The sequence below is a fragment of the Python bivittatus genome, unplaced genomic scaffold, assembly GCF_059951505.1.
Source record: "Python bivittatus isolate LINGU-HERP-01145 unplaced genomic scaffold, Pbiv_v1 ctg000120_np1212, whole genome shotgun sequence".
NCBI lineage: Eukaryota > Metazoa > Chordata > Lepidosauria > Squamata > Pythonidae > Python > Python bivittatus.
In genome coordinates this window covers 9023557-9046208 of record NW_028277037.1, presented here as the reverse complement: position 1 = coordinate 9046208, position 22652 = coordinate 9023557, and the positions used below count along the sequence as shown (strand labels likewise).

Below are 22652 nucleotides of genomic sequence, written 5' to 3'. Positions count from 1 at the left end.
GTTGTATTTCAGTGAGATGTTTTGACAGGCCGGGAAGTAGGACGGCAATGAATTTTTTAGGACTTTGGACTTCTTTAAATCAGTGTTGGCTGGGGAATTCTGGGTGTTGAAGTCCACATATCTTAAAAGTTCCCAAGGTTGAGAAACCCTGCTTTAGATAGACATCCTTTTTATTACAACCGTGGGCATCCCCTGGAGGAAGTGGTTATCAGCAGTGGTTATCAGCAGTGCATAGGGGCTGAATTGTGGCACACAAAGGTGCAGGCATCCCAAGATTTGCCCATGTGTAGGTTAGACAGTAGGTTTGGCAAAGGGAAATCTATCTGGTTCACGTTTTAAAAGAAATCCTTACATTTTGCTATCTGTAGTCAGATATTCGATGAAAATGAGTTTGTCAAGCATTTTGCCTAAATCCAGCCTTCCACAAAAAACATATGTATCTGTGATCCAAAAAGGGTAAAGCCGAGCAATATCTTTCCATTAAAAAATTAATAAATACAAAAAGAAAGTAAGTTTTCTGGCAGGTTTTAGAAATAAAATGCAGACACACTAAATATCAAATTCAGAATGGGTATTGAATCCTGTTAGGTCAAGATGCAGATTTTCCTAGTTCATCTGTTGCCAGCAACAGACAAACCATACATGTTTGTTGACATACTACTTCTGTGATTAGGTATTTGCTTTTTTACAAATTTAAAATTTGTTATGAAAAACGAACACAAATGTTTAATAATATTACAGCTCAAATAAAAGCAGTTGGAAAAGACATGAACATTTTGCCAACAATAGTTATGAAAGCAGGGTCTATCAGCATTCTTAAGGCTAAATATATCTGTTCATTGGATATAAATATGTATTCATCGGTATCGTATTCCATTTAATTTTCCTGAACTGCAGAATTAAACATATTTGCAATCATTTTTAATCTGTACTGAACTCATGAAGACCTATGTACTTCCATAAGAGAATAAAACATTTTTGAGCATTAAATACTGCTAACAAAGCCAATCGTTTTTTAAAATTCTGCCATAGGGAGCACTGTGTTTGTTCAAACTTTTTAAAAAACAAAATTAGGTTTTACAATGAATCTGAAATAACATCCTTTAAACTAATACAAAAATACATTTCAGTTAGAAATTATGTGGATAAAATGAGTAAATAAGAAATAAATTGCATGTTAAAACCTTATCCAGTCCCTGTAAAGGATTAGCGAAGCCAGGTGGTATTTAACTGTGACTGACTTTTTATGCTGGTATCCAGTTTTAGAACTTCTCGAATGGCCATTGTGGCATAAGCAGATGGTGGCAGGGAGAACTCCATCTTCAGAGCCTTATATTTACCTTCTGCCATAAGCAAATCAAACATCAAAATTAGTACAGTTCTAAAAATCATCCTGTCCCCAAACAGAATTCCATGTTGGGCTGATTTAAATATTTACCTCTTGCAAGAGCCGCAGGTAGTTTTCCTTCCAGTTTATCCAAGTCAGTAGTAAATAATGGAATTTTAGGATCATCATATTCAATGAGTTCCCTTTTATAAAAATACAAAGTGAGATTTAAAAACGAGCAATGGGAAAAGCTTGCATTTAAGTTAGAACTTGAATGCTCTACAAGATTTCACCATTCCATCATACAGTAGCAGAACAGTTATTAAGATGATTCCACAAATCTGATATCTGAGAAGTTTACACTCCAAAACATACTGTATAGCAAGTAAGCAGGAAGAGTTAACAGGAGTTGACTTTGGGAGTTCAGTGGGAAAATTTAGAGACGAACCCCCAACAAATGTTCTCTCTAACTCAAGTGCCTACAGTAAGAAATAAAACCCTTAGAGCACTAGTGATGCCCCGAGAAGTGAAGGTGAAAGAACAGGAGCATGCACATCTGTGACCTGCAATGCTTGTGGCATGTCGTCTTCCTGCTTGACAACAATCTGACATATTAAAGCACAAGCAGGCTTGTAGAAGTCCTTGAAGAAAACGTCAGACGGGCGAAGTCGGGCGCACTTCTGCTGATCAAAAAGAATGAGGGTCTGTCCATTCAAAGAAAGAAGGTTCTACCACAGAAAGGAACAGTGGAAATAACCTTCCAAAGCAAGTGGGACAAGCAGGGGAACAGACACGGGATAAGAATAACATCCAGAAGCAAGAAAGACTGTTATTGTCTACCACTGGAATTTGGAAATGTTTTTCAGGTTTTTGCAATTGAAATAGGTTCTGAGCATCTGGGGAAGGAAAAAGAGACACTACCGTATGGATGACAGGACAATGGATCTTTAAAGGACAGAAAGCGTGCAACTATTCCTTATAACAGAAGGCAGTCCTAGAAGTCAGTGACTTACGATAAGGAATTGAAAGAAATGTGTCCTGACCAAACCCGTCAGCTCATGAATCAAGGACATGACAGACCAACTTCCAAGGTTTATTCACTGACAATTATTCCTTCCCATTGATTCAAGTGAGGACAAACGATACTGCAAAGTAGAGCTACCAGCTGTATCATCACAGGCTCCGAAAATCTCAAAAAGAAGTTCAAAATCCTGGGGCTTCCAGGAGGAAGACTGTAAAAGGAAATGCTGCAAATCAATTAGTGGCTACACATATGGTATTGATGGGAGATATTTGGGACTCAGAGCCATGGTTTATTTAGGACAGTGTTTTTCAAACTTGGCAACTTTAAGATGTGTGGACGTCAATTCCCAGAATTCTTCAAAGCTGACTGGGGAATTCTGGGAGTTGAAATCCACACATCTAAAGTTGCCAAGTTTGAAAGACCCTGATCTAGAATATGGTCTGACTGTTTCAGATGGATTCGCCCCAAACCTATGAGTTTGGCCAAAGAACAGCACGCTTAATTAGGAAAACTTTAAAATGTATCTTGTGGGAAGCAAAAATTAAGGAAGAATCTCCAGTATAGATGAGTACACTGAAGAAGGAAGGAGTGCTGACGAAATGGAGCCTTCTAAACCACTAAAAAGAAAATCAGAAAGGAGCTTGGCTGATAAAATTCATCGCGTTCATTCTCTAACTTGTAATACTCATAGCAAGAGCTTTTAGCAGAGAAGGTTAAATATTATGTAGTTGGTATAATTGAGACCTGGTGGGAAAACATTCATGGTAAGTCTAATGAAGGGAAAAAGTCTGAGGAGTGAGAGGAGACGGGTGCCTCTGTGGAAGTGGCCTCTGTAAGGAAGGCCAGAGAGGGAAGCCCCGTGCCTGTCTGAGGGAACAGATCCCAAGACACCAATATTTATTGATCAGTCCGGCCAGGTGGCAGGTCCCAGACAACCTTACCACGTGGACGTCCATGAAGTCTTAGGAGCCAAGACTGAATCAAATGAGACTTCACCGTTTTTGTTTACTTACCAGCTCACATTCTGAGGTCGGATAATAATCTTTCTGTATGCTCCCGATAATGAATAGTCTCGAATTTTGTGCTTCATGTTATTGATATCCAGGTTGTCTGCAGCAAGCATTTCCTTGTAGCTTTCCCCAACTGTCAAAAAAGGAACAGAGGCTGAACTATAACATGGACCTTAGTGTAACCAATTCTAAAAAAATTATCTCCACCCTCACACTGAAACATCTCCCCTCCAACACAGAAATACTATCTTTTTATACTGCAATTGAGGTTTTTTTTTTTTTTTTTTGGCTAGATTATAACTACCATAATGCCTAGTTAGCATGGCATTGATATTTGAGACACTGAATTTAATGCATCATGCTTTGCCCTTCTGGCAGACTCCATCTTAATAATATCAAGATTAAATGAAAAATCCAGTGAATTAATCAAGCTTTAGTATCAAGTAGCTGTAAGATTTCAGACTCAGTCTAAGTTTTTCCATGAATGAGAAAGTTAATATAAATATACATGCTAGTGAAAGTTATGACTGCCATACTTGAATTGTCAATCAGTCTCATCCTCTATTTTCTCCCTCTGGGTTGTTATTCAATTAGGGTATATTTTTAAACAAAACTCTTACTTTTATGCTTTGGATAAATAACATCAAAACCAGGCAATGGCATCACAACATCGTGGATGGTGTAACTGTCGACATCTGCCTCTTCAATATGAACAGCTGTACCTTAAGGCAAAAAGAGACGTTTTCTCGGAGTACATTTTTTTTCCCAATCCTCTCAACCATTTCCTTTGAAAAAAAAATCCTTCAAAAACAGAGAACAGAACTCCTTCAAGAGAAGCCAAAGTGAAAAAGGAAGACAATGTAATCTGAATTAAGAACTAGGCAGACTGGCTAGCACAGAACAACAAACCCAAGAAAACCTACTAACAGAAACTTCTGCCCATGTTCTGGTTATATATTTACATAATTCCAATGTACAGATCAGTGTTTCTCAACCTTAGCAACTTGAAGACGTGTGGACTTCAACTCCCAGAATTCCCCAGCCAGCCTTGCTGGGTAAATAATTTACTAAGTCTAGTAAATTAAATAGTAAATAGTAAAATAATTTACTAAGTCTAATTCAAACTTTGTGAAAAGGGTTTATTTATTAATATGCTATGCAATCAAAGATTGAAAACAAATTTAAAAAGAAAAAGAAGAAAATTACTAACATAGATCATGTAAATATTATTGATGATGGATCAGAGGTGAAAAGAGAAAAAATGGGCAATGGAGGGGAAGTGTATGTAGGTATATACGTGAGCATGCACAGAGTGGTGGGGATCAATCAGGGTTGATTCGCCACAGGGGAGTCAAAGCCATTCATGGAAATTCCGTCTTCTTGTGCTTTCAACAGTGCAAAATTTTGCTACTTTTGTGTTGATTGATAAACTGATGTCTCAGGAGAAGGAACGCAATTTCAGATTGAGACTAGTCCAAGCTTCTGCTGATAAGGGAGGAGGTACAAGACAGGGACAACCTAAGAGGTTTGCACAACGCTTTCGGCCTCTGCGGCTGAACAGATGAAAAGGCATTCTTACAGAGGGATGCTACTGAATGTCCTACTATGACCGTTATAGACTGGGCGTCAAATCTTGCCCTAATGTTTGGGGCAGAATAGGTATTGTAGAGCTATTTGGGGATTGCGTAAGGGGTGTCAGTGAAAGCAACATGCGGTGATGAGTCAAATACTGTCTGCTTAAAAAGCCACAGCTTTCCTTGGTTCCATCGTAAACAGGGCATAGAGTGAGAGTCCGCAGAAAGCCAGATCAGAGGCTATTTGTCTCTTCCAAGGGGAGGTGAATTTGTCATCTAGGATAAAGCAAGCTAAGGATTCCCACATGCAGGCTTGTTTCAGCCAATACTTCAGTGGGCAGATTCTCATTCTAGCCTCTACAAGGGCACGGCCTAATTCTAGCCCATTTCTCTCCAGATTTTCAGGAAGGATAATCTCACTCGGTTCAAGTCTTATTGGGAAATCAGCAAGCTGTATCCAAATGTTTCACAATCTGTATCCTGAAGCATTGTTAATAGTTTACCTCCTTTTAGTACAAGATCTCCTGGAATTGCTCTCAGCCCGTATTCTTCTATTCTTTTGCTCACCATGTTATTCCATACATAACTCTGGTAACTATGAATATACATCAAACGATAATTTCTTGTTATCTGTAACAGAAAAGTACCATCACCATTATTTGCTGCCTGGTTACACTTTACTTTATTTACTGGTTTGTTAAATTTGTTTCAAATAGCATACTTATAATCAAATACAGCAAGAATATATATAACAAAAGACATATAAACACATCTGTAGTAACGGTCAGTAACAGCGTATTTCCAGAGTGAAACACCAATCCGAATATCAGCATCCTTCCCTGAAGAATAAAAAAAAAGGCTTTTTGGGTTAGTTAGATTTTATATTTAGTTACAGTAAAGACTCATGTTTCAAGCAAACACCTTAATACTTACTAAATATTTAACTGGTACATACATGTAGACTAGATCCTGTTTCTCAATGTAATTCCTCAAAATGGTTTACAGTAGCAATACAATATAATGACTTTTTAAAATGCAGGTATGGTAATAGGGGTACAGAGTGAGAAATTGTGGGGAGTCTGGGAAAAGCCTGAAGGAGCAGACCGAAACATTCAAGAGAGAGCAGGCAAGTCAAGTGACAGCTTAGCCCAAGCGAAAAGAAATCTAGGGAGATGTGTTTCCAGTCCAAAGAGAATCCATCTCAACTAGCTTGCTGTAAACAAGGCTGGGAAATTCTGATTTTTCAAGATTTACTAAAATCTGTGTCCTTCTGGTTTCCTTGGTCTTGTTTAGCTGCATGGAGATTGATACGCAGCCAGGAAATGACCCTAAAGACTGCCAAGCCAGATTAACCACCTGCCAACATCTGCCCCGATCTCTTGCCTGTTCCTCCTGAGAAGGCAGTTGAGGCTCTGCAGCTTTATGATGAGGGAAGACAGATTCCAGCACAGCAGGAACAGGACTGTTGTCAAGTTTCCCTTTCTGCTTGCCTGCAGGCCTTCCCACAACCATTAGAACTTGATCAATAGAATATAATGTTAAAATTGTGCATTAATAGCCTAAACATGCATCTTAAAAACGCAAGACATCCTAGTATTCAGTCTGCGTATTTAAAAAGTCGCTTAATTGCTGAGTAAATGTGCCTCTTTTCTTTTTTTCCCCTTAATTTATACACTAACCATTTCCCTGGTTTATTTGCAAATTCAATTTTTTTTGCTTTACATAATTCATTTTTATTTCCATTTCTCCTACTGTTATCACAGATAACTGTTGCTGTAAAAGCATAATTTGTTGAGAGATACTTCTCTTCTCTAGAAATTTCTTTAGTTCTTCTTTTCTTTTTATCTCATCCAAAATAGCCTGTGTTTTCTCTTGCCTCTTCTTTTTAAGATCAGTATTATATTGTATAAAATAACCTCTAATAAAGGCTTTACTTGCATCCCAAACCATTCTTAAATCAGTGCCTTTATTTATTTTCAAAAAATTGTTTTAATTTCTTTTTACAATCCTCCAGTATTGCTTCTTTCTATAACAACGTTTCATTTAATCTCCATCTAAAAGAACTAGATTTCCTTTATAAACCAAACTCACAAGATTATGATCAAAGAAAGTCTGAGTAAATATGTCTTTATTTCTGCCCATCATTGGTATTTCTCAGCATGCCCAGAGAAAGTCTTCAAACATCCCCCAACACTGGCCCGGGTGTAAAAAAAAGTACTTACCATGTTAAATGCAGACACTATATTTTTCAGTCCATATTTAGAAAGCCCCCAAAGTAACTGGCCTTCCACACATCTTTTGTCAAGCAGTATTTTAAAGGCTGCAGCAGGATCTTTCGTTCTAGCCCACTCTTCTCGGCATTTTACTAAGGAACCTCTTTCAACTATAACACATTTTTACAGAAAAAAAGTAAGGATTTTTATTGACAAATGACATCATAACTAGTTTTTAAAATTGATAATCGTAGTTACTTTCACTTCAAATCATATTCCAATGTAATACTTGCCTCCTGGACGTGGTCTTAGTATTAAATCCACGGCGTCATTCCAATTGCTCTGTAGAATAGCTCTAAAAATTCAAACACATACTTCAGATTGTACAGTCAAAATAAAATATTCCAAGGCAAATTATGCTATCACTAAAACCAGCACACAGAAGAGGTCTAGTCTGCAATTCTTACTTCTTAAATTTTCTCTGGGTATGTTGGCATGAAATCCTGAACTACAAATTAGTGAACAACCTAGGGTCAGGCATTCTTGCAGACCAAGAATTAATTTAAGCATATTGTGTAAGCCCAGAAAATTTGGTTAATTTATTAAGCCACAATTCAATACATTGTAGGTTAGCATTTCATCCAATCACAGCTCACTGAATCCACAGGACTCCCTTTTATACCAATATTATGATTGCATTTTAAGATAGTACCATCCCCAAAAAGAGGACGCAAGAACCATGGTTCCGGAAGCCCAGCGCATTTTTTTATAACATTTCTGGACCAGGGCAATCCCATATAGGTTTAGGGAAAAATCTACCTGATTGTTCAGTAAGATTTATTTCTAGCTAAATGAATGTGAAATTGCACTCTAAGAATTCACTGCCAGAGGGCAAAGCTTTAAGCAGCCATGATTAATGCAAAAGAGCAGTTTACCAAAACAGAATCATAAAGCAGGAATGGGAACGTATAGCATCCGTACCACTTTCAGCTTACAATTCCTCTAAACCAACATTTCTCAACCCTGGCCACTTTAAGATGTGTGGACTTCAACTTCCAGAATTCCCCAGGCAGGTTTGAAGAATTCTGGGAGTTGAAGTCCACACTTCTTAAAGTGGCCAAGGTTGAGAAACACTGCCTTAGAAAAATTGCTATTGACACCCCTGGCTATGTTTGAGTGAACTTTTTTTGGGTTTTTTTGCCCTTAAAGTCTCATGGAATCCCATTCTGTAGAACCAAGTTTCAAAAACCTGATGTAAATAATGGCATTAAGTCACAGGGAAGCTGATTTCAGTTGAACTTCAGAAAAAACTTCCTAACCCTGAGAGAAAGTGAAATCGATTACCAAATGAGCTGGTGAGCTCCTTTTCACCCAGTGTATTAAGCAGTGGCAGGACAACTGTTTCTCAGATTTTGATTCTAAAGCATGGAATTGCACTACATGGCCTAAATTTTGTGGTTCTATGAAAGAATACGATTATGGTTCTATGATTATCCTATTGAGAGACTATCTGGTCCTCCCTATAAAACTTTTTCCATAACCACAGACTATAGATCTACTATTGCTGACAGCATACAGAGAAGGCTCTCATAACTGAAGCTGTATCCACCAGCTTCAACATTTTTATTTCACTGGGCTCCCATGTGCTTTAGTAGAGGGCATAGGGAATGGCCCTGAAAGACAGGAGGAAGAGACACTACCAAGTCAATGGTTAGATAAGGGAGGCTTGAGCCTGGGCCAAGAAAATAACTTGAGAAAACATCTCAGGCTAGCCTCTCCCGAGTTCACACAAAGATAAAAGCGGGGGGGGGGGAGCACATTCAGACTTGCAAGATTCTGTTACTATAGCTATTACAATAAAAGTAGTCCTGAACTATATGACTTTGGTTTCTTAGTCTGGTCTACCTTATAGGGCTGATAGGTTTATAGACACAAACAAAAGCAGCTTACCTTCCCACTTGAAACGTAGGAACAGCTGTTGTTCCAAACCTCTGCATTCCATAATAATTAATAAATCCAATTTCCTTAAGGGACTGCATGGCTTGCTGAACTTCATCATCAGTCCCTGTTATATTTCTAATAAAAGTAAAAAATGATATGTGGGGAAAAGGGATAGAAATAGCTTAAGACAAATATCATTAATTTTGTCTGATTACTTAAAATAAGTCAGAGTTAACCATAAGCTCAATGATGCCAGTAGATACCAATGTCGCTGATCCTTAAAACACAAGGTAGGTTTATTGAAAATAATGCAAAGAGTTTTAAAAACAGAAGGTTGCATCCAGGATATCTTAGTTGGTTGTTTTTTGTTCCACTAAACTCAGTGGATCTCAAGTTTAACCAATTAATCTGGATCCACACCAAACATAAACATATATCTACATCTGGGATAGATGTAACATAAGGGACAACTGAAAATCTTGATGGGGCTACAAGGCTAATCCTCTTTATTTAATTTTACTTATGCTCCAGAGAAAAAAATGAACACATATTTTGTTGAATCAGTACGACTGGAAGTCCTTTTTTAGGGCCCTTTCTCATGTAAATGTATTTCTTATTTCTGCTGTAGAAAGCCATTTCAAGCCTAGTTAATGAGATTTATTCTATCTTTCACAGCTCAGAGATTTCTAATAAACACAGAAATACAGCATTTTTACCTGAGACCCACTGTGAAATGATTTCCTTGCAATTCTCCCAACTTCAGTGGGTGATTCTTATAACTAAAGTTTCCAAGCTTGCAATTCATTAAGCATTTATTTAAATGAGCTAATCTTTGTGCTGTGATTCTATAAAAAGCAGAGAAAAAAGAGTTTTATAGGTAAAACAATTACTTTACCCCAGAGATAAGTTATACCAAACTAATATACTTAAAGTGGGAGAAGCCATAAGAAGTGTTAGGCTTCAGTGCTTTTTCCCCTCTTCTGTATCATGACTGTGAGGAAGAGGTTGGAATATTCTGTTTCTCTTTTACTTAACCAAGGCTTGGCAAGCTATGATTTAATGAGAATGAAATCATGTCTTTCCAACTCCTCCTGCAGATGTGCTGGCGGGAGAAAAGGACAGGAACTCAAAAGTTGTAACTCCTAGACAACTCAGTTTTCAGGATAATAACATGACCTCAGTATAGCCACTGAACACACACTCGGCTTATTTTCCACTCAATTCAGTTTAATAAAAATAAAACTGAACAAAGGTAGCTCTCTATTCATTTTTTAAATATTGTACATGTTGTACATGCCTGGGCACGGATAGTTAAAATGCTGAAATGGTTCAACGTCACTAGCATTACATCCATTCCTGACATTTGCTGAAACACACTTTAGAAACGGAAAACTCTTCACCCCTTCATCTCACTTCCACACTCGCTGCCTCAATATTCGGCATGCCAAGATTACGGAATTTATCAAGTCATCACGAAATAAAGGCATTCAGTGGGAGGGCAGGGGGTGAGGGATGGCCAAATAAATATTATGATCAAATCTGCACCCAATTTGCAGCACTGTAGAAAAGTCAATATTTGAACCAGATTATTTAAACATTATCCTTTCTTTACTTACTTAAGAACAGCTATCTTTTGAACTGTAATAGCCCTTTTGTCTTTGGTTCCCATGTAAGAAAATATGGTCGGCTTAACTCTTTAAGAAACAAGAAAGAAAAGGTTTAGCCGGAATAAAACAATTATGGAAAAAATCTTAAAGTATTATTTCATGTTGTATACACTGCATTTTATTTAAACCCAGTTACACCCTAAAGCAGCGTTTCTCAAGCTTGGCCACTTTAAGATGGGTGGACTTCAACTTCCAGAATCCCCCAGCCAACCTTTCTGAACTAAGAGTTGAAGTCCACACATCTTAAAGTGGCCAAGGTTGAGAAACACTGCTCTGAAGAAAGGACTCATCTTTAAACTTCAATGACCTCCACAGTAATTTGATCCCAATGGACTATGCAATATACTAAGCCTACCCACGTGTTGAATGAAGCTTGGCAAATAAGCGGTTTTGATGGAAGGGAATCTATTATTTAGATTCCACACACATACTGACTGCCTCATTCATCCACTTCAGATGGAATGCTCCATTCTTGGTGTGCAGTATTCAGATCTGAGGTGGCCTGGACGCTTCAGATCTGGCACAGGCACACTTACTACAGTGGCAGGCAGCCCCTTCAAGGAGACCACCTTTTCTGGGGCTCACGCAATAGCTGTGAAGCTCAGGAAAATATTCCTTTGTGCTCAGGAGCCATTAAAAGGCAATGACTGCCCCATCTTTGCCTCCATAATGCCTCCTGAACCCTATTGAGATCCAAGTACTGCACACTTCTATCCCATAAGTACAACAGGGCATCTCAGTTTCTCAATTCACTATGTCCCAAAGTAATAAACACCAATATGTAGCTCCCATGTCATTTTAAAAACTAAACGGGCAGTCATTCTACCCTCAACATCCTGCAATGTTGCTTGAGCAAATTCTTCCAGAAGAGGACATTTCTACCACCTGCTACAAACATGTATCTCAAACTCATTCTCCCTCTCTCTTCCCAAAAGACTACCCACCTTAAATATTTTGATAGCACATTGATGGCATCCATGGTATCCTTGTTTTCTTTATATAATACAAAGTGGCAATAATTTCCCCTAGACTTTGGCCAGGAATGCTTCCTCGGATCTTTTACAAATAAAATGTAAAGACACAAAGTGTTAATGCATGAAAAATGCCATTCTTTTCTGACAACTGTCCTTTGCAAACTCTGGCCAGTGCGATCTGCATCCTGAAGAAGGGGAGGGAGGAGGTTTCAGGATCCCGTTTTCATCACAGAAAAAATGGTATTTGTCAGCAATTTCTTTTTAGATGTTTAATTCCGCCTTTATTATTTGTATAAATAATCCAAGGCGGAATGTATTTGCTTATACATTGCATATATTATTTGTATATGAGCTGCACCACAAGACAAACACACTTGTCTAAGGAACCAGTTGTGGGCAAAGGATACCATCGCGACTTGTCCGACCTGGAGATGCTGGAATATTGGGAATTATAGTTCCAACAGTTTTGGAGGTCCCTTCACTGCAGAAGACTGCGACAGACAACTGTAGCATGATCAAAAGCAACGATGGAGGAAGACCAAAATAATCACTATCAGGACCATAAATCTGGATAGCCATAAAGCGATTTTTCAAATGATTAATGCAATGGCTACCCATTATTCCAGATACTATACTCTGCCCCAATGTGATGCAACGTACTTTAGCGTGCTGGGATTGGATGCAAGAAAATCAGGTTCAAGCCCTCATGTGAATTATGAGATTCATCAGTGGCCAGTGACCGGGACCCATACAGGCATCATGCCAGACCATGGTCTGGAATTATTTAGCTAGGCATCCATGGTCCCTTTAACTCCTTTAAATTAGTTGCCTTTGGGGCAGTCGTTCTTGCAACACGAGAAGTGAATACACTAGCCTCGCCATTATGCCTAACGTGCCAAACCATTATTTGGTGCTGCCTATGAGCTAACAATTACTTCTCACTTAATTAACTTGAAATAAAGTATCTCAAAATAGGAGCCAAATTATATGGTAAGAAATGGCTCCAGATTCTCATCAGATGATGGCAGGCATTCGGCTTAAATGTCATTCATTTTCTTTGCTTATAATTTAGTTATTACTGAAAGAACATTGAAAGATCAGGCATCGACCTTATGGAACAACCATTTGAACGTGAACGTTGTTTGCCATGTTGATTTTGATGTAAAGGTGCCCGTGGGGCACTAAACTTTCCTCCCACTATTTTGTCTTCTGTTCTTCCAAGTAGACAGATAGGACAATTTAAACTGAGAACAAAGTTATCGAGAAGTTACCACTGTGTTCTGCAAAAGAAAGTCCTTGATATTTAACTCTCAATTATTTTGGTTAGCTACTTTGTGCAAGGTAGAAAGCTCGACATTCTTATGATCAAATTAGGTATATTAAGCACAGGGATGGTATTTATTACATACAAATCTTAGTTCTAATTTAATTCCCAAACTGCAGCTCTTTACTTAGATGTGTTTAACTAACGCACGTGTATTTAGGTGTAAATTAACAATGAAAGATTTACTTCTGACTGAAAGTGGGCAATACTGGGCAACACATACATTTACTTTTGTTATTTATTTCTTCGAATTCTTCACTATTTACTTTCTCTGAATTATCGTCAGTTTGATTGGCATTTCATTTTCTGCTTAGATGAAATGCCAACATCTCTTACCTGTTGATGTTCTGACCTCTGTTCACACGCATAGGATAAAGAGCATAAGAGAGCAATGTTTTATTTTACTTCTGTTTAGGTACTGAAGGGTTTCAGATGGAAACATGCAAGTTTATGGTTTGGCTCTTGCAGATGTCTGGAGCATTCAACAGTTAATGTGGTGACTGACAGCTGTTTGGACCGCTATGCAATGGAACGTGCAGGGGCAAGTGGAGAAATGGAAAATTTCTGCTAAATACACAACGAAGTACCCTGAGGGCATTGAACGAAGATTAAGTATTCCATGTGCTTAGAACAGAATTTCGGTTCAAAACTGAGAGCGCCTAATTAATCAAAGTATTGGATTATATTTATGTCGCCAGCACGTATCGGAAAACGTATGAGTGTCTGAAGGACCTGACATTTTATCGCATCATGTTCCCAAAGCTAACATGCATTTTTCTCCGACAGTTGAGCCACAGAAGATGGAGAGCATGGTTTTAAGATTTGATTTCCGCCTGTAAACATGCATGTTCCATGCAAATGCATGCAAACACATCTTTATAGACACTGTGCAATATACAATTACATTTGCCACACGATAATTGGGACTATATTTTGAATTGCATTGACTAGGCTAAGTAACTCAAATCTTGTGGAAGGTACAAGATGCTATGTTTTTAAAGCATGGCAAGGAAGTTGGAGGAGGTATAAAGCAGCATTGTTCTAAATTCCCGCACCGAAGCCATTATAAGCTAGGACAACTATGGTTTTTTTTTAATAGCCTGTTGTTGTGCCATTGCTGCAGATTAACGTGGTTAAACAGCAGCTAAACTTTTCCATTGCCTGCGAACAAGTAACTGACTGAACGCTGCAAAGATCAATCTACTGTTAAGAGACACAGCAAGCAATCCAGATCTTGCCGGGCGAAAGGAAGAGATTAGAAGTGAGAACTCCCCAAAAGAACACGCCTAAGCAAAATTGTGATATCATCTGCTGAGACCTCTTCTTCTTTAAAGAATCGGCAATGGTGGCTTGTAAACCGTTCTGCTCCCAAAGCAGCGAGATTAGCAGCCAATTAAAATGGCCTTTTATTTCTTGGCGCTGGGTTTACAAACTTCATTAAGCTGCCATTAAGTCACCCCTTTCTGTAAATTGTTTCCGTTGCCTCCTCCTCATCAAAATATGGACTGCTATTTAAGAACTGGTTGCTTTAGGATGTCTTCCCCCCACTTTCCATCCTCTTTTTCCTTCTCTGTCATATCTTTTAGATCAGCATTTCTCAACCTCAGCAACTTTAAGACGTGTGGACTTCAACTCCCAGAATTCCCCAGCCAGCTGGGGAATTCTGGGAGTTGAAGTCCACACGTCTTAAAGTTGCTGAGGTTGGAAAAGCTCTTTTAGATTGCAAGCAGAGGCACCCTCAGGGGTGGACAAATGATGAAACCAGTGATACACAGTCTTGATGCCAGCTATGCCCCTGGTATAAATGCCTGATAATGTTGCACGTAGGCACAAAAGAGCCCCAGTTTGCATCATGACTGGGCAACGCTGCCTTTGTCATTTTGACGAAAGCATCAAATCCTGTGATTGCTTCTGACTGTAAACTTTTTCCGTTTTCATTGATTGTGACAATACTACTCTGGAAGCCTCCTCCGAAGAAGAGCTGGATAAAAATCTCGCAATTTTAATCTCCTTCCAAGATTTCTCACTTGTTGGATGCGATTTAAAAACGACAGAGTTCAGCTACATATTCAACAGTTAACGGACACAAGCTGTGCATAATTAGTAGGGCTTTGCAGGCTCCCAAAGCAATTAAGAGAAAGTGCTTTGGACCTGCTGCAAACTCAGCACCGTTCTGCTGTTCATTAAAGCAGCCTGTTCTTCAAGCATCCGCAGGAGCCTGAGAAAAAGTTGCAGCTGCTTTTAAGGGTCGCGCTCACTTTAATGAGCAGATGCCATTCTGCTGAGTTGGCACGATGTCAAAGCCCTTTTTCTGACTTCTTTAGAAAGTCGATCCAAATAATTCAATACATCTTCACCTAGGCATGCTACTAACCCACTTTTGTTTTAAATAACGGCAATAATAGAACTCACTTGCAAGTGATTTTTTCCCAGCGGCATGGTAAGCAACAATGCACTTTTTCCCATCCAGGTTCTCTGTTTTGGTCTCTAATCCTGGAAATAAAGATTTTACAGCCTGGTGTATAATTGTCCTTTTTTCTTTAGTGTCTTCAATTACCTACACAACAACACAGTAACAACAACAACAAAGTAAATACTCTGGTTACCACCATGTGTTTCCCTAAGCATAAGAAGTCTTTGGGGCTTATAAACTAAGTGGGAAATTGCTACGCAAATGTGTGCCCAGGGACACAAGGTCACAAGGCAACAGTAGATGGCTAGTTTCTATCAGTGCTCAATATACCCCACAGATATGCACTACATTCCACAAACCTGGGCTTGTTTCATGCATCACCCTGCGCCACATGGTGCTCTTACATTGTACAAATCCCATCAGCTGTGATTTAATCAATCAACCCTGTTAAACCATGGCTTACTGTAACATATGTAACCATGGCTTACAGCCAGGAGTGAAAACCATATTGTGACAACGTCCCTTCCCTTAAAACCCATTCCTATTATTTCAGAACAGAAAAATGGCATCTTTTTATTAAAAAGAAAAAAGAAAAAGAAAGATTAAAGGTTTTTCACGCGTTGCTAGCTGTAATGCATGAAGGGGTTGTGCTTTTTCAAAATACTGGAAAAAAGCATTGTTTGTGTGTGCATTGCACAGTGTTATCTCCCATTCACACAATCCCTATGCTTTGATTAGAACACATTGTTTAGAATAGCTGCAATTTCCCACGGGTAATTTTAAAGTAAAAATACAAGTAAAATAAATAAAGTAAAAATACAAGAAATCGCTTTTAATAAACATTACAGGATTTTGTCATTTTCCCAAATGCTCACTATATTTTCCATACCTACTCCCTGAAGGTAACTATATGCTGGCATATTTAAGTATTTTATTTCTGCCAATCGTTCAAATCATATTTAAGGTATTATTATAATGACCTATAATAAAGGTTACTATATTAGGGATGTAGGTAACCAAGGATGCCCACACATCTTAAAGTTGCCACGGTTGAGAAACACTGATATACAAAATAATATTCAACCAAGATGGGAGGAGGACGGGCAGATCAACACGAAGATGCTGGACTGGTTGCTGCTGGGGGGATGAAGCGGGGAAAGGCGAAGGGAAGGGCAGGGAGCAGGCAGGCCAATATACTGGGGCAGCACCAGCATGGTGGCTGGAGAGAAGAAAGGAAGTGCTAGGAAGATGACTCTAGGTGAGCTGATGCAATGTGCCTTACTGGAAGCTGCTGAGGGAGGAAGAAAACGTACACCAGCGTCTTCTCTCCTCCCTCTGTCCTGTTTTTGTTTCAACTGAAACCTCATGCTGGAGCCACTTTATGGTTCAGAAGCGAAGTAGGTTTAATTATATTCGACTGCAGGGGGCTCACAGAGAATGTTCCTCATTATACGGATAATTCCAAATGCATTAAAAAAGGTCAGGAGAAAGTCAGAGGGAACCTTTCTCCGTGACACACAAGTTTGCTACCCGCAAGGAAGCTTAAAAAGGAGAGAGGATGGTTCCGTCAGAAGGGTCTCCCTCTCTGCAATCTGAAATGGTGCCGAAAATCAAAGCTACTTCAGTTCATCATCAGAATTATTTAAGCCTCTTATTGCAAATATTTCTTTTCCCAGAAAGTAGAAAATCAGTTATGCAATTCTTCTAACAGAGCAGAGTCATCAGGTGGTCCATAGAAAGAACAGTAAGTACACAACTCTGACTTGTGTTTCAAAGGGCAAAATGTCCCTATTCAGTTTTCTTCCTAATAAATACTACTTACAGGCTTAATACCTAATGCAGATGTTGTCTAAAACCCACACCTACAAGTCTTGCATCTACTCTACGACTCACATCTGCCTACATCGTTTGTTAGGAAATCATATTGTAATTGTTTGCTTTTACTGTATAGTTTTCACCAGAATTAATCTGAACAGACATTATATTTCAAAATGTACCTCAATGGAAACACTGCCTTCTTTGTTTTTAAAAAGCTGGAGTTCTTCCAAACGCTGCTTGTCTTCAGGCGACAACACTGTAAAGATCTCTTCAGGAGGATCCTAGTATATATATTAAAACATGGTAAATAATAACAAATCTGAACGTTTGTTAATGTTTTAATAATGACTTTAAAGTTTCCATTTATTTCATTACAAGAGCAATGCAAAGAAAATTTACCTCATTATCTACTGGCACAGAGAAGTCATCTAAATGAATGATATGTCCATCTTTTCCTATTTCATGAACCACAAAATCTGAATATCTATACAAGACAAGACCGGTCAAGTCAGTGTCAATCTATCAAAAGATTGATTGAGATTCCAAACATTTGCATTTAGGACTGAGGAAGAAGAAGAGGTGTTATGGAGCATGTGATTCATTGTAATGGATAAATTGCCCAAGATAATGAAGAACAAGGAGAGGTTGGCTCTCAGCTCCAAATGCCAAACCACACATTTTAACCCTTAAGGCCAAGAAAATGGTTTTACAAAAGGACAATTGGTGGTACGGATAAAAAGAGGAAGGAGGCAAAAGAGAAGGAAAGGCAAAAGGGAAATAAAGTGCATTATTGCACAAATTGGGAATAAACACTAAAATAAAATCTCCATCGAGGAAAGCTCAAATAGAGATGGTTACATGGATCTGTCCACACTGTTTTCTTCACAATGATATAGAAGAAGTTTGGTTTGATTTCTTCTGAGTTTTTTAAAAACCTCCCAGTCTATTCTATAGTCCTAAGATTTCCTGGTAGTCACCATCCAAATATCAGCCAGGTCTATCCAACATTAGCTTGGTTTTTCTACCTAGCCTGCTTAAGAGATACTAATTGCCAAGCCACAACTTTTTCATAAAACACAAGTTTTGGGAAGTGAAATTATGATTGGGTTGGGTTCACAAATGAAGCAAAGTTGTAATATGATATTTTCAGTTTTGGGTTTCTCTGTTATGTCTTTTTAACAACTACAGTTTATTCAGTGATCATGGTTAGAAAAAGCCAGGCTTATTGGGCTGTGGGAACTATGTGTAAAGCTCCATGCTAAGTTTCTTTCCTTAGAAGCAACCTTAGTTGAAATCAACAAAACACACATACAAGTTTGTCAGAATCAACCCATTAGAAAATGAATGTAAACAGGGCATTTCAGCTGAATTCATGCAATTCATCAGATCCACTCTTTCAATATTACCTCTCCTTTAATATTCCTAAAAAGCCCTTATGAGAACTAGCAAATTTTCTTATGCCAACATCTTGCTCCATCAACCCATGCTTCATCAGATCTGCAAATTTCTCTGGGTCGCGTTCTCCGTCACTTTCTACCAATTCGTCCTCATCTTCTTGGCCTGTACTTTCTTCATTCAAGATCAGTTCTCTTTTGGATTCTTCCACCAAAGGACTCACAGGCTGCTCTACGTCAGCTTCGGTTTCATGATCAGAATTCTCTCTTTCTATCAGGGGTTCTTCGGAGATCTTTTGCCTTTTAACTTCATCCACATTATCTTTATCACCTTCGGGATGAGTACGCTTCCGGAATACGTTTTCTATTTCCACTTTTTCCATTGTTACAGCATAAAGATGGCGGTATAGTCCTGCAGAAAGGAGAGAATTACACTATTTAGTATAAAGGTATTTTCCATGTTTTTGCTTTATTTGGCTCTGCCCCTCTCTTAATATATAAAGCACAATTACTTAAAAAAGGAAAAGCAATTATTACATGCAGCTACCCAGGCATTATTCACACATTTTTACTTAGTTCCAAAATGAATGTAATGCTTATATTGTTGTATTCATATACATATTTATCTATAAGTCAATGTGGCTGAATCAATGAGATTTATTTCTGAGAAGTCATGGAGAACACTGTGATTTTAAATTACCATAGTATATATCTTCATACAGCAATAGCTGAACAGTGTGGCCATTCCTCTGTTCCCCCAAGCAACAGAATAACATCTTCAATTGCATTACTGAAACTTCTTAAGTTATTTCTGTTCAACAATAAAATCTATTGCTAGATAGATATTCTAGAAGTGTTTTATGATGAGTTTAGGCAAGTAGATCACACTTCAGAACTGAATTTGGGCTGTATTCCTCCAACCTATAGACTTTTTCATTGTTTTGGCCACTCCGATCCTCACCATGACTTTCATGTCACCATACAATTGTTGTTACCTGGCTTCTGGCTTATTCATTGAATAGACCAAGGGTCCCTCCAGATGGTCAATAGGATAATGCTCTGATCACTGTTCCCTCTCAATCTTTCCCTCACTAGACATGTTTTTCAGCCTCTCTGCCCCCCCCCCAAAAGTACCATGCAAGAGAATGTCACAGCTGCCCTTCAGATCGACAACAGTGACTTGATTTCAAGAGGTAGGGTGGGAATTCTGAAGAGCAAAACTGAGATGTGAGTTTCCAGAGCAGTGTTTCTCAACCTTGGCAACTTGAAGATATGTGGACTCCAACTCCCAGAATTCCCCAGCCAGCATGACTGGCTGGGGAATTCTGGGAGTTGGAGTCCACATATCTTCAAGTTGCCAAGGTTGAGAAACACTGATCCAGAGGAACAGCTCATCCAGAAGTTAAACAGCCCAACTTGGAAATGCTTCCACAGGGTGCTCTCTATCATGGAGACAGAGGCACAGCCGCATCCTGTGGAAGGAACTTTTCTGAGCATCCATCACCAGAACATCTGGAAGAGACTGCTCCTCCATGAGAATATGCCTCACATACAGAACACCAAATGTGCCAAAGGTTCAACAGATTCCTTACCGACCCTAGTTTTTGCACACAGATTGTGCAATCTATTACCCAAAGTGAGAACCATTTTACAAATGTCTGATAAGCAGATCACGTCAACCTTTTTATCTGGTTGATGGGTTTATTTTGCTTCTGATTCCTTCAACAATCTTTGTAGGGCGCCCCATTACTTGATGTTATCACCTGCTTAGAAAGGCTGCTCCTTCCTTCCTTCCTTCCTTCCTTCCTTCCTTCCTTCCTTCCTTCCTTCCTTCCTTCCTTCCTTCCTTCCTTCCTTCCTTCCTTCCCAAAAGCCAGAGAAGGGAGGGGTGCGCTTGGGAGACAAAATCCTGCCAACTCACTTTCTGAGCGTCAAGAGCTTCTGCCAGAGCCTGTCTCCTTCTTCGGCAGGCCACCAAGGACTCTGAGGAAGAACAGAAAGCATTAGTCACAACACAACGCCTTGATCTTAAAACACCAACCCTACAGCACCGGGTAGGAACAGTCTGCCCCATGAGAATGGATTCACCCATGCAAACGCTTCTAACCTCGACCCCCTCTCCAGTTTTGATAGGCAGGTGTGGGCATATGGGTGCGGACTCAGGTTTTAAAGTAAATGCAGTCTTCTATTCAGAGAATGCAAGGGGGGGGCGGAGGAATCCATATATATATATAGATACTTCCGAGGCTAATTAAGCCCCCCCGTGCAAAACCCACCGATCTTCCTCCGTCAAGAGAGGCAGACCCAGCGCCACCAGGGAAAACAGTACGCGAAAGGGCCCCCCAAAGCACCCCAGCTTAAGGCGCTCGAGCCTTCACGAGGCGCGCGCGATGGGAAGGGCCCCCCGGCCGCGGCCCCGAAAGGCGCCCCCGCAGCGCGGCCCCCACGCAGGCGGAGAGGCACCGGTGCAGGGACAGCGTCCTCCCCCGGCTGAACGAAGGGGCGGCGCTCACCCGGCGGCCCCGACTCCGACTCACCCCCGCGGCGCCAGGCGGCCGAGGGCTTCGGCGGCGGACCCGGGCGCACGCTCGCCGGCCCGCCCCGCGGCCTCTGGGCCGGGCAGGAAAAGCGGAGGCCGTTCCGGAGCAGGGAAAGCACGTGCGTCTGGCTAGGCGGAGCTCCCGCGGGCAGCGCCGGTGCCGCCCGCCTTCTGCGCAGGCTGCGGCTCCGCCCGGCGGCTGGCATCGGACGGGGCGGCGGCGAGGACGCGGGCGCTGGCACGGGCAGGCGGCTCTTCCGCGCCCCCGGGCGGCGCACGAGCCGGGGAGCGGAGCCCTTCGCGGCTCCCCGGGCGCGAGCTGAGCCCCCAGCGCCGTCGCCGCGCTCGCGGAACCTCCTTCGTCCGGCCGCTCCAGAGGGGCTGCTCTGCCCCGGTCGTGCCCGCCTTCCTCGCCAGCGCCCCTCGAGCCGCATTTTCTAAGGATCGCTCTGGGTAAGGCAGCAGGCACGCCCGAGCGGCTGGCTCGGAGAAATTTCCCGTCCCTCGCACCAATCTGGACATTTTATGTACCGTGCATTATACGTTCATATTCACCCAGAGAGAAGCTAGCACTTTCTGTCCAAAGGGGTTATACAGATACGCTGTTGGTTCTCTCCTGCACTACTGTTATTACGCGATTGAAAAGGACCAAGGAAGCAGATGAGAAGACGTAGATTCGAAGTGAAAGATGACAGTATTGATTTGGACGCGTGGCTTTTCTCTTTTTCTTCCATTTACATTTCCGGTACCCTCTGCAGTTAAGTGTTCCTGCCATTGCTTGGGTTAGAGTGATGAGTCACACCCCTCCACACAGGCATCTTCCTGGGCCTACTGGCCTCCAGATGTTTGGAACTGCACACCCAGAATTCACAGCTGGCATGCTGTTGTCCTTCCCAGGGTATCTGGAGGGCATCAGGTTGAGGAAGATACAACAGAGGCAAGGCTAGAGGAACATTGCCGCAAACTGTGAGGGATGGTAATTTGAAAAAAACCTTTTTGCAAGCGATTCCCAGTAAAAGATATTTCCAGTAAACTGAACTTCCTGGCACACTGTAATATCTCATTGCAAAGTTTTTAGACTTTCCACCAGCTCAACCGTAGATAACAGAGATAGGAATAGGCACGGGATCTTTCATCAGAAATGCAGAACTTAACGCACACAGCAAATCCTAAAACACAAGGGGTAGCCATACAGCATAACCATGTAATCTGGTTAACAAACCTTTTGAATGAGACAAAAGTTATGAATGAAGCCAAATTGCTAGATGTAAACAGGAGTTTATTAGCCAAGGGAAATACTAAAAGCACAAGGGAAGGCAGTGATTACACACATAAAATCAGAAGTGAAATCAGTCAGCCTAGCTAAGCTAGTAAGAAATTACAGGTTCAAATAAATTCTTGGGTTTCAACACATGTTCAGAGTTCATTGCAAAC

At 40.4% G+C, this 22652-nt stretch overlaps 1 protein-coding gene across 6 annotated transcripts; it reads right to left on the bottom strand.

The window, feature by feature from the left end:
* Positions 1–509: 509 nt before the first annotated feature.
* PUS7 (pseudouridine synthase 7) lies at positions 510–21353 on the bottom strand. Of its 6 annotated transcripts, none has more exons than XM_088134973.1 (18): positions 21217–21353; positions 20547–20662; positions 20443–20514; positions 18692–19091; positions 17685–17769; positions 17465–17566; positions 15467–15611; positions 11701–11812; positions 10706–10783; positions 9806–9934; positions 9099–9224; positions 7442–7503; positions 7158–7318; positions 5439–5565; positions 3982–4083; positions 3365–3494; positions 1439–1530; positions 510–1343 (listed from the first exon to the last, which is right to left on the bottom strand). In XM_088134973.1, exons 4-18 carry the CDS (start codon positions 19060–19062, stop codon positions 1207–1209), a joined length of 1959 nt encoding a protein of 652 aa, XP_087991099.1. In that variant the 5' UTR covers positions 19063–19091; positions 20443–20514; positions 20547–20662; positions 21217–21353; the 3' UTR covers positions 510–1206. The 6 variants fall into 6 exon arrangements, with proteins under 6 accessions (XP_087991099.1, XP_087991098.1, XP_087991101.1 ...); XM_088134972.1 differs by having other exon boundaries at positions 20443–20510; XM_088134975.1 differs by having other exon boundaries at positions 20443–20510; positions 21193–21315.
* Positions 21354–22652: the final 1299 nt, after the last annotated feature.